This window comes from Oncorhynchus mykiss, chromosome 5 (genome assembly GCF_057628025.1).
Source record: "Oncorhynchus mykiss isolate SJ-2025 chromosome 5, ASM5762802v1, whole genome shotgun sequence".
Taxonomy (NCBI): domain Eukaryota; kingdom Metazoa; phylum Chordata; class Actinopteri; order Salmoniformes; family Salmonidae; genus Oncorhynchus; species Oncorhynchus mykiss.
In genome coordinates this window covers 29,755,629-29,768,537 of record NC_143026.1, presented here as the reverse complement: position 1 = coordinate 29,768,537, position 12,909 = coordinate 29,755,629, and the positions used below count along the sequence as shown (strand labels likewise).

General features: G+C 47.2%; 1 protein-coding gene across 6 annotated transcripts in view; it reads right to left on the bottom strand.

Moving 5' to 3' along the window:
- Positions 1-12,909, bottom strand: part of LOC110523581 (mediator of RNA polymerase II transcription subunit 13-like) — a 103,590-nt gene that overhangs the window by 49,721 nt on the left and 40,960 nt on the right. For all 6 annotated transcript variants that reach the window (XM_036977231.2, XM_036977232.2, XM_036977234.2 and 3 more), the window contains exons 3-4: positions 3,253-3,337; positions 2,541-2,624 (exon numbers count right to left, since the gene is read on the bottom strand). In XM_036977231.2, coding sequence (XP_036833126.2) covers positions 2,541-2,624; positions 3,253-3,337 — 169 coding nt within the window. The remainder of the gene's footprint in view (positions 1-2,540; positions 2,625-3,252; positions 3,338-12,909) is intronic.

Genomic DNA, 12,909 nt, shown 5'->3' with positions numbered 1-12,909 from the left:
GCACAAGGACTACTTCTAACAGTATAGACTGAACATTTCACAAAAACACATTACTGTGCAGATGCAAAGTTTAGTGACAGAATTTCGGTAAAATCTCCTTCAGTTTTTTATATCACCACGTTTTCCAAAAGATCTGCTGCAAATGAAGATTGAAAGATGTCTGCAGAAAGAAGGGTGGTCCACTATGACACCTTGACTTTGAGCTGTTGAGCTGGTTGAACTACAGTAAGTGAAGTGGATTTATACCCGGTAACAGAATTACCGTAGCAGAATTTCATCATGGGTCCCTGATCTGTACTATACAGAAATGTATAATTATGGATATGAATGTCATTCTCTTCATGGTGATGTATCCTGAATAGGTACAAAGGTAGAAATACGCACTATCCTTTTGCATATTTGGGTATTATTCTACACGTTGCTATTATTGTAATGAGCTCTGACCCCAAACAAGACCAAATTTGGTTGGTCAGGACAGGACCAAATCTGAGCCAATCATAGACGTCTGTTTCACAAGTTTAGAAATCAAAGTACAGTACAGTAGAATAGAGTTCAGTGCAGTACAGTATAGTACAGTAAAGTATACAGAGTACAGTACAGCACAGAACAGCACAGTAGAGTAGAGTTCAGTATGGTATAGTACAGTAAAGTACTCTACTGTACTGTACTCTACTGTACTGTACTGTACTCTGCTGTACTGTACTCTACTGTACTGTACTCTACTGTACTGTACTGTACTCTACTGTACTCTACTGTACTCTACTGTACTGTACTGTACTCTGCTGTACTGTACTCTACTGTACTGTACTCTACTCTACTGTACTGTACTCTACTGTACTGTACTCTGCTGTACTGTACTCTGCTGTACTGTACTCTGCTGTACTGTACTCTGCTGTACTGTACTCTACTCTACTCTGCTGTAATGTACTGTACTCACCTGTACTGTACTCTACTGTACTCTACTATACTCTACTCTACTATACTGTACTGTACTCTACTGTACTCTACTGTACAGTACTCTACTGTACTCTACTGTACTCTACTGTACTCTACTGCACTCTACTGTACTGTACTCTACTGTACTCTACTGTACTCTACTGTGCTTTACTCTACTGTACTGTACTCTACTGTACTGTACTCTACTCTACTCTACTCTACTTTACTCTACTCTACTGTACTCTACTGTACTCTACTCTACTGTACTCTACTCTACTGTACTCTACTCTACTCTACTGTACTCTACTCTACTGTACTGTACTCTACTGTACTCTACTCTACTGTACTCTACTCTACTGTACTCTACTGTACTCTACTCTACTGTACTCTACTCTACTGTACTCTACTGTGCTTTACTCTACTGTACTCTACTCTACTGTACTCTACTCTACTGTACTCTACTCTACTCTACTCTACTGTGCTTTACTCTACTGTACTCTACTCTACTGTACTCTACTCTACTGTACTCTACTATATTGTACTCTACTGTACTCTACTGTACTCTACTCTACTGTACTCTACTCTACTGTACTCTACTGTACTCTACTCTACTGTACTCTACTCTACTATATTGTACTCTACTGTACTCTACTGTACTCTACTCTACTGTACTCTACTCTACTGTACTCTACTATATTGTACTCTACTGTACTCTACTGTACTCTACTCTACTGTACTCTACTCTACTGTACTCTACTCTACTGTACTGTGCTTTACTCTACTGTACTCTACTCTACTGTACTCTACTCTACTGTACTCTACTCTACTCTACTCTACTGTGCTTTACTCTACTGTACTCTACTCTACTGTACTCTACTCTACTCTACTGTACTCTACTATATTGTACTCTACTCTACTGTACTCAACTGTACTCTACTGTACTCTACTCTACTGTACTCTACTCTACTGTACTCTACTGTACTCTACTCTACTGTACTCTACTCTACTGTACTCTACTCTACTCTACTGAACTTCACATGTTGGTGCTCATGGGTTCCTTTTACATGGAAATGCCCTACAACAACCATGCCCTATTGTGCTATTGTTCTCTGTCAATCTCTGACACACACACACACACACACACACACACACACACACACACACACACACACACACACACACACACACACACACACACACAGCCCCTCCTCTGCTCAGCTGTCACACCTCGCCACCATTCACTACCCTGCTCTCAATAGTCTCACGTCCGGGCAGCCTGGCAGACCAGCACTTGCACTGTCACACACACACACTTCGGACTAGTCGTCTGTCTCACAGAGCGAGCCGTTCCCACCTGCAAGCGTGATGACATGATCCGAGGGGCTCACAGCCAGGTGCCTAGAGGCAGCCAGAGGTGTCACCACATCCCAGATGGGGTGGGAGCAGCCGCCGCACGGCAACCATTCACACCGCCTGTCTGTCACACTCCCCCAGAGCTCCCCAACGCTCCCTTAACGCCACGCTAGTTATCACCGTGTCAGAACAACGTGGCGGGGATGCTGTGAGGAGGTTGTGTGTGGGATTGAGAAGGATGGTTAGCTCACCTGGTGGCCAGAGGCTTCTCCTCCAACTTGTATGGCTTGACGAACCACTTCCCGATCCGTACAAAGTCCTTGTCCAACAAACACCTGGGGGATGGGAGACATTAAACAACTGTATCACACACACACAGGTAAAGGACCATTAACACACAAACATACATGCACATAGACACAGACATTCTACATAGAGATTGTCACACATGTACCCAATCGGGGAAGAATAGAGAATATAATACATGTATTTTCATACATCAACACTCACATCAATGGAGTTACACAGTTCCTTGAGATACATGTTCTATAGAAGGCTTCATGACAATCCAATATAGTGCAGAGGTATAGAGTTGGAAGAAAGGAGGAGGTAGACTCAAGGTAATAAGGTTCATTCAGCCTGCCCCTTATGATGATCGTTGATGTTTAACTTAATTGAGAACAAATATATCCTGGTTCATTTAGCAGATGGGAAATGTTTATTGGAGTCATTGATTCAGTCCAGGTTATAATTTGATTATCACTTGAAGTCTTTTAGCCATTGGTGGTTTGGTATTCTTGCCAGAATTCTTTGCTGTCTTTCCCCAGTTGGTCGGAGAAGAAATTGTTATATGAGCAGAAATAGCCAATAACTAGACTGGGAATATTCAGCTTACTTTATGTGATACTTTACATCCAGACTATATGACACAGGGCGTTTTCCAAGCAGCTCATTGTACTGTACCTCTCCAGCAGGTTGTGAATGGCCTTGAACAGGAGGGTCCGGCATTCATATGACAGCCCACACTCCCACTGTCCCTCCTCAGCCACTGGAATACAGGAAGTGAAGATGGGTTAGCAACTGATGGTTACAGTGAGATCAACACAGTTCATACACTCAAACACAGTACACAGTACACAAAAACTACAAGGACCACTGTGGGGCACTGTGGAAGAAACTACAAGGACCACTGTGGGGCACTGTGGAAGAAACAACAAGGACCACTGTGAGGCACTGTGGAAGAAACTACAAGGGCCACTGTGGGGCACTGTGGAAGAAACTACAAGGACCACTGTGGGGCACTGTGGAAGAAACAACAAGGACCACTGTGGGGCACTGTGGAAGAAACTACAAGGACCACTGTGGGGCACTGTGGAAGAAACTACAAGGACCACTGTGGGGCACTGTGGAAGAAACTACAAGGACCACTGTGGGGCACTGTGGAAGAAACTACAAGGACCACTGTGGGGCACTGTGGAAGAAACTACAAGGACCACCGTGGGGCACTGTGGAAAAAACTACAAGGACCACTGTGGGGCACTGTGGAAGAAACTACAAGGACCACCGTGGGGCACTGTGGAAGAAAATACAAGGACCACTGTGAGGAACTGTGGGTGAAACCACTGTGGGGCACTGTGAAAGAAACTAAAAGGACCACTGTGAGGAACTGGAAGAAAATACAAGGACCACTGTGAGGAACTGTGGAAGAAAATACAAGGACCACTGTGAGGAACTGTGGGTGAAACCACTGTGGGGCACTGTGGAAGAAACTAAAAGGACCACTGTGAGGAACTGGAAGAAAATACAAGGACCACTGTGAGGAACTGTGGATGAAACCACTGTGGGGCACTGTGGAATAAACTATGAGGACTACGAGGAACTGTGGGTGAAAGTACAAGTACCACTACAAGCATGCATGTTTACATTAAGTGCGTGCATCAGAGGAGGCTGCTAACGGGAGGACGGCTCATAATAATGGCTGGAATGAAGTCAATGGAGTAGTATCAACCACATGGAAACCACGTTTCAGCCATTATTATGAGCCGTCCTGCCTTCAGCAGCCTCCACTGGTGTAGGTGTGTGTGTGTGTGTGTGTGTGTGTGTGTGTGTGTGTGTGTGTGTGTGTGTGTGTGTGTGTGTGTGTGTGTGTGTGTGTGTGTGTGCGTGCGTGCTCCCTGTGCCTCTGTACAGCTGTCAGGTCCTGTCAGCTTCATTTAGTCAGCGCTGGGAGAGACAGTGTTTGTGTGTTTGTGTTTGTGTGTGTGTGTTTGTGGCCGCACAGGGAGTCAGGAGAGGAGAGACAAGGAGAGGAGAGACAAGGAGAGGAGAGACAAGGAGAGGAGAGACAGGGCGGGGCGGCACCACGTGCAGAAGCCAGTCCTGACAGCCCAGCAGCAAACAAGAGAGTCGTCAGGTCGACAGCGCTTAGTTCCAGTTCCTGCCATGTCAGCAGCCAGCTCAGATGACCTGTGTGGGGTAGTGGATGGATCTGATTCCTACCACTACTGGCTCCCTCCTCATTCCTTCTTCCCAGAAGAGGAGCAGCTACTGATAGCTCTAGTGTTCTTTGTTCTCTACCATACCTGGAGAACGATTGGGAGGGATAGGAAGCTTTGTGAGTGGGTGTTGTGTTTACTTACAGGGTGGCGGCAAACAAAAAGCACCGGGTGCGTACACAGAGGGAGGGAGGGAGGGAGGGAGGCGACAGAGCCCAGGGGAGGGGTGGAGGACTCACAGAGGTTGATCTTTTTCTTTTTCTTTTTCAGTTGTGTATTTCTTTTTTTTCCATCTTTCTCTTTCTTGCTTTGTTGATATTTCCCTCCCTTTCCTCACACTGACGTGAATGAAATTTCCCTACTTGCCAGAATTCCCCGGTAACCATGGCAACACTGGCTGTGAGAACACAGCTCCTCGGCATTCAATTCCACCACCGCCCGCTGCCCGCCCTCTCCCTCCCTACCTGCCTCCCTCCTCCCACCCGCTCCTTCTTCCTCTGTTCTATTGCCTTCCAACACCCCACCCCCCTTTCCTCCCCTCTCTCCCTCCCTCCCCTCCCTCATTCATTCCCGCTCCAGGGCTCAGACAGGAAGCTCAGTTCCAGCCAGCTATTCTACAGGGAAGAGTGCTCCATGAGCGGAATGCCAAGTCTCCAGCAAATCCAGCTCATTAGCTCGCCCCTTTCTCTCTCAAATCCCTTTTCCACACTGCCAATCCACCGCCAGTCGTCTTCATCTATCTATCCCACCACTTCCCCCCCTCCCTCCTTTCCCCCTTGTCTTCGCTTCTCTCTCTCTCACTCAACCCGACCCACCACCACCACCACGGAACACGCCCAGGTTTCTCAACCCCTTTTCACCCAGGTTTGAGTCACCCTGCCTGGGGGGAAGCTTGACATGACCCCCCCCTCCCAGCCAAATCCAGCCACAGCCACACAATGAGCTCCCTACCTCTGAGAGCCAGGGGAAAGAAAGCTGAACTGATATGATCACCTCATTGCTTATGTCTCTCTGACTGGTGTAGTTTAAAGCACTGACAACAGCAGAATGTCACTCCTCAGAGTGTAGGTATCAACTGATGCTATCCCAAGATTACAACATGTAACAGACAAATCTGGAATTCCACTTGCCGCTCCCCAGCAGCAACAACATGTGAAAGTCATTACAGCTATTGTTTACATTGTAGTCACCGAGGAGCTGGAGCTGCACCTTATCAAGCCCTAAACACAAGGTGTGGCTATTTCCCTCTTGTATACAAACACACACACACACACACACACACACACACACACACACACACACGCACGCACGCACGCACGCACACGCACACACAAAAAAACTTGAGTGTGAAATCTGATCTGAGATATTGAACTATTCAAATCCTTACGGGACCTGTGGGGCTTTATGTTTGACAAACAGCTGCAGAATAGCAACAAGTCACCACCATGGAATAGTGATTGCTGTGCTTAGAGAGATGAAGTGTGGTGAGGTGAAACGTATAGACCTTTATCTGGATGAGTGTCGTCTCTGCTCCTCTCAGCAGGGCCTTATTAGGGCCTCGGCAGACTCCTGAGAGGTGGACGGAGCACCACCTCACAACTTCAGCTGTGGATGATAACCGTCAAGGTTATCTCCATTTTAGTGTGTGCGTGTGCGTGCGCGTGCGTGTGTGTGTGTGTGTGTGTGCGTGTGCGTTTGTGTGTGTGTGCGTGTGCCTCTGTCAGATGGCACAGATAAGGAGAATGAGAGAGAAAAGGGAAAAGCATGCTTTGTGTTCAAGATGTGGGTGTGAACTGAACTGAAGGAAAATGTGATATCACGTTTTGCATGTGCATGAGAGCTGTGCCACTTTGTTTGCACCTATGAGTTGTTTTGTGTGTAAAAGTATTTGTTATCATGCTGGGTGAACTTGTCTGTGTGAATGGGTTCATTCATGTAGTGTGGACTTGTGTGTCTGTGTGTGTGCATCTATCCGGGCCACTGGCGTACTGGCTTGGGGGTAGAAGCTGTTTAGAAGCCTCTTTGACATGATGCTCCAGTACCGCTTGACGTGCGGTAGAAAGAGAACAGTCTATGACTAGGATAGCTGGAGTCTTTGACAATTTTTAGGGACTTCCTCTGACACCGCCTGGTATAGAGATCCTAGATGGCAGGAAGCTTGGCCCCGTTGATGTACTGGGCCGTACGCACTACCCTCTGTAGTGCCTTGTGGTAGGAGGCTGAGCAGTTGCTATACCAGGCAGTGATGCCAGTCAGGATGCTCTCGATGGTGCAGCTGTAAAACCTTTTGAGGATCTGAGGACCCATGCCAAATTTTTTCAGTCTCCTGAGGGGGAATAGGTTTTGTCGTGCCCTCTTCACGACTGTCTCGTTGTGCTTGGAAAATGATAGTTTGTTGGTGATGTGGACGCCAAGGAACTTGAAGCTCTCAACCTGCTCCACTACAGCCCCGTCGATGAGAATGGGGGCGTGCTCGGTCCTCCTTTTTCTGTAGTCCACAATCATCTCCTTTATCTTGCTCACATTGAGGGAGAGGTTGTTGTCCTTGCACCACACGTTCAGGTCTCTGACCTCCTCCCTATATGATGTCTCATCGTTGTCGGTAATCAGGCCTACCACTGTGTGTCAGCGGCAAACTTAATGATGGTGTTGGAGTTGTGCCTGGCCGTGCAGTCATGAGTGAACAGAGAGTACAGGAGGGGACTGAGCACGCACCCCTGAGGGGCCCCCGTGTTGAGGATCAGCGTGACAGATGTGTTGTTACCTACCCTTACCAACTGGGGGCGGCTTGTCAGGAAGTCCAGGATCCAGTTGCAGAGGGAGGTGTTTAGTCCCAGGATCCTTAGCTTAGTGATGAGCTTTGAGGGCACTATGGTGTTGAACGCTGGGCTGTAGTCAATGAATAGCATTCTCACATAGGTGTTCCTTTTGTTAAGGTGGGAACGGGCAGTGTGGAGTGCAATGGAGATTGCGTCATCTGTGGATTTGTTGGGGTGGTATGTAAATTGGTGTGTGTCTCGGGTTTCTGGGATGATGATGTTGATGTGAGCCATGGCCAGCCTTTCAAAGCATTTCATGGCTACAAACATGAGTGCTACGAGTCGGTGGTCATTTAGGCTGGTTACCTTAGTGTTCCTGGGCACAGGGACTATGGTGTTCTGCTTGAAACATGTTGGTATTACAGACTCAGACAGGGAGACGTTAAAAACGTCAGTGAGGACACTTGCCAGTTGGTCAGCGCATGCTCTGAATACACGTCCTGGTAATCCGTCTGGCCCTGCGGCCTTGTGAATGTTGACCTGTTTAAAGGTCTTACTCACATCGGCTGCGGAGAGAGTGATCACACAGTCGCCTGGAACAGCTGATGCTCTCATGCATGTTTCAGTGTTACTTGCCTCAAAGCGAGCATAGAAGTTATTTAGCTCGTCTAGTAGGCTCGTGTCACTGGGCGGCTCTTGGCTGTGCTCCCCATTGTAGTCTGTAATAGTTTGCAAGCCCTGCCACATCCGACATATGTCAGAGCCAGTGTAGTACGATTCAATCTTAGTCCTGTATTGACTCTTTGCCTGTTTGATGGTTCGTCGGAGGGCATAGCGGGATTTCTTATAAGCTTGCGGGTTAGAGTTCCGCTCCTTGAAAGCGGCAGCTCGACCCTTTAGCTCAGTGCGACTGTTGCCTGTAATCCATGGATTCTGGTTGGGGTATGTACGTGCAGTCACTGTGGGGATGACGTCATTGATGCACTTATTGATGAAGCCAGTGACTGATATGGTGTACTCCTCAATGCCAATATGTGTAGAAAAGCATAAGATTAACTATACAACACATTTTTCTATCTGCCACATCACCATTTGAGTAGAATTGCAGGAAAGGTATTTAAATATGCAACATTCTCTCTTCCTCTTTGCAAAATGTGTAGAATAGCATGAGATTAGCTATGAAATAATGTTTCTCTCTAACCCATGGCAAAATGTGCAGAATCCTCAGTCGGCCATCATTGTAAATAAGAATTTGTTCTTAAGTGACTTAAACAGCTACATTTCAGCCTCATTGCAAAAGGTGCAGAATAGGATGAGATTAGCTATAAAACCACACATTTTCTCTCTATGTGTACAATTGCAGGAAATTAGCTTTAAAAATGCTAAATGATCTCAGCCTCATTGCAAAATGTGTAGAATAGCATGAGATTAGCTATAAAACCACACATTTTCTCTCTGCCCATGGCAATATGTGTACAATTGCAGGAAATAAGCTTTAAAAATGCTAAATGATCTCAGCCTCATTACAAAATGTGTAGAATAGCATGAGATTAGCTATAAAACCACACATTTTCTCTCTGCCCATGGCAATATGTGTACAATTGCAGGAAATTAGCTTTAAAAATGCTAAATGATCTCAGACTCATTGCAAAATGTGTAGAATAGCATGAGATTAGCTATAAAACCACACATTTTCTCTCTGCCCATGGCAATATGTGTACAATTGCAGGAAATTAGCTTTAAAAATGCTAAATAATCTCAGCCTCATTACAAAATGTGTAGAATAGCATGTGAGCACCCAATGGGGGGGCTTGTTTAGACCTTGTGATATGCCACTGATCCATGCATGCATGTGTGTGTACACATATGAGTGTGTGTTATGTGTAGTGAATACACGCTGCTACAGTTTGTGATGGCTGCACTTCCAGTGCAAACACATGTTTATTTCATATGTCCCGCCCCTGTCACCACAATGCTGCTCTGCTCAAACACAAATAAACTGTGATGGAACTGGGTCGCAGCATCTCTCACCATCTCTCTCACTCTCTCTCTCTCACTCTCTTTCTGTCTCTCTCACACTCTGTCTCTCTCTCTCTTTCTCTCTTCCTCGATCGCTCTCTCTTTTCTCCCTTCCCCTCTACCATTGCATCCATCTTCCCCCTTCCACTCTTTCCCTCTTCCTATTTATCTACCTCTACCTCCTGCCCCTCTGTCCTCAATCTCCCACTCTATCTTCCTCTCCCCCTCCTTGCCTGGCCCTGCCTGTCTGACTGCATTAGCTAAACACAGTCACTAGGGGGAGTGTCCACTGGTAACAGACTACTACACACAAAGATGCTATTGATCAGAGAGAGAGAGAGAGAGAGAGAGAGAAACAGAGAGAGACAGACAGAGAGAGACCACTATTAGGCAGTTTCCTAGAGCAAAGGGAAAAGGGAGGTGGGGATTGGGGAGGTGTGCTCTCTGTCTCTCTTCTCTCCTGCACTCATTTTTCTTGGATCGATAAAGCCAGCGTCTGGAGGTGTGTCTGTCTATGTCTCTGGCTGGGCATAGACGTGCGTGCGCACATGTGGGTGTGTGTGTGGGTGCGTGAGTGAGTGAGTGTGCAAGACACACAGCAGCTTTATTAATGACCTGCCTTACACTACTGTAGGTCTAAACAGATGCAGGTGGAGAGAAAGAGAGAGAGAGAGAGGGCGAGAGAGAGAATGAAGAGGCTCATATCTCATGGGTGGGCGTGTCAGTGTGAGACCCCTCATTCACTAATGGGCCGACAACGCCATTAGAGCAGATTACCAGGAAGGGTAATGGGACAGTACACACCGCGCCACGGTGTGTGTGTGAGTGTGTGTGTGGAGGGAGTATCTAGAGTTCCCACATGTAAGCAGACAATGCATACTGGCAGGTGTGTAATGTTCTCTGATCACATTCCTGGGATAAAGACCCATGCAGGGGTTTTGACTTCATGGAGAAGATGCAGCTCTGTATAATAATCTCATTGGATGCTCAACATCTTCTAACTTAACGGATGTTAAGCTCTGACGATGTGTGACCACTGAGGCTCCATTCAAAATGAGTGTTTCAAGCAGATAAAATGAAGCAGAGTAGGATCTCTCATTTCTGGTTGTACATGACATTTAATCCACACGTCATGTCTATTTGAGCCTGTACTGACAAACTTGGGACTGACTAACTTGGTACTGACTAACTTGTCAGTTACATGAGATTATAAAAATACATGGTGATATGTACTACAAGTTAGGGTTGGGTTTAGCATCACAATAGGGTCCATGGCTTTAAATTCCAAAGTGGTGAACAGTGTTGGAACACTATAGAGGCAGGACACCAAAATGTATGTGGTGACTGTATATCCATTTAGCAGCGGCCCAGGGTCACTGGCTACACTACAGCCCAGTGGTGTAACAAGCACTAGACAACTGCTTAAAAAAAGGAGACAGCGCAAAGCAAAGTTGGCCAAAAGATGGGGGGGGGGGGGGGGCTGTAAATGGTTCTGGATGGCCCTGTAGACGGAGGGAGAGAAGGAGAGGCAGAGAGAAGAAGATGAGAGGAACTCCCACTACACTCCGGTGTGCGATCCACCAGCTCTTAAACACTGAGCTCAACAGCAGCAAGGCCTAAACCAGCAAACAATTGAGTGCAGAACAAACAGGGCGCTGCTCCCCTGACAGAGAGAGGGTGAGAAAGCAGTGGCTGCTGGCACACGGCCAGGAGCGCTGACGACGACAACGTCACTGAGATCCGTTGGGCCTCCAGAATCCACCACTTTGCTTTTTAATTTTCAACAAGAATTAACTGGGGATTTGAGCTCTCGCCCGGCTTTCCCCCAGCGTCTTGGCAAACGAAGACACTCACTATCTCTCTTTATCTTTTATTTCTCTCCCTCTCTCTTTAGCTCAGACGCAGCTCCTTCAAAACACCAATAACATGTGTGTTTGGTTCAGATGGGAGCATTTGGAGTACTAATGACGCATATTGGACGGCTTGTACATCTGCATTGCTTGCTGTTTGGGGTTTTAGGCTGGGTTTCTGTACAGCACTTTGTGACATCGGCTGATGTAAAAAGGGCGTAATAAATACGATTGATTGATTGACTAGTTCTGTGCGGAGATGAAGGGCAGTTTAACGGTATTGACTGTCCAGATGACTGGGGTGGCGGACACTCTGCCCACGGCCCCTCACATGTCACAGGGTTTAATACAGGGGGGAGCTGAGGCCCACCCCCTCAGGGGTCAGGGGGCATCCTTCAGCAACACCTCAACCCCCCACCACACACACACTACACACACACACACCCTCCAGCCCCCCGTCTCTGACATCAGCACAACAGACATAGAGGTGCAGCTGCAACAGCATAGACCCCCCCCCCCCCCCAGCAAGAGTTGCCCTCTCATATCTCTATCTCGCTCTCTTTCTCTGTCTCGCTTTCTCTCCCCCTCTCCTCCTCTCCCTCCACAGAAACAGGCTAGCAGCATCTGTTCTTTCTGGCTTGTCCCCCAGCTTGTTGCTTGTTGCAGCTTTTCTCAAAAGCATTGTGCAACAACTGCCTCTCTCTCTCTCTCTCTCTCTCTCTCTCTCTCGCTCTCTCTCTCTTCTTCCTCCTCCTCCTTGTCGGAACGTTTCTGTGACACTCCACAACACTGCCCGCTTCAATGTAAAAAAAGCTTTCCTCTACCATGTTTTGAGTTTGATGTAGAAGTTCTTAACGTTTCTAAAAGTTCTCCTGAAATGGGATAACCCACAGCTATGCTGTCATTCCCAAACAGTTATGTAGCTATTGAGGCTCGCTAAATAGTTTTATTGTAAACATCTTTTTGATAGGAATCATTCAGATGGACGTTTTCTGGTTCTGACCTAGGAGGAAACAGTATAGGGAGATTACTTAAGGAGGTACCAGAGGGGAGTTCCAGGAAAATGGAATGATTGTTCCATTCTGTTCTGTACCGTTCCGCCACTACAAGGGTTGTCTCATCTGTCAGGCTCGGCCTACAGTCAAGACCTTTCACGACACATGGAAATACCAGCGCCCTCCCCTCCCCTCTCTCTCTCGCTCTCTCTCCCCACTCACTCACCCTGCCTTTGAAGCCTACAGAAGGATAGGGTGGGCGCCCCAGACAAAGATCCTGCACACACACACACACACACACACACATCATACACAGAGACCCAGAGTAAAAGAGGACGACAGAGGAGGAGGAGGAAAAGGAGGGAAAAGAGGGAGGAAAAGAGGGGGAAATCTGGAGTCAATTAGGGGAGCGAGCCAGAGCTCTTACATAGTTGTGTGAGTGAGTCAGTCAGGCGGTGGAGAGGAGAAATGGAGGGGGTCTGTTCCCTCCCGCTACTCAGAG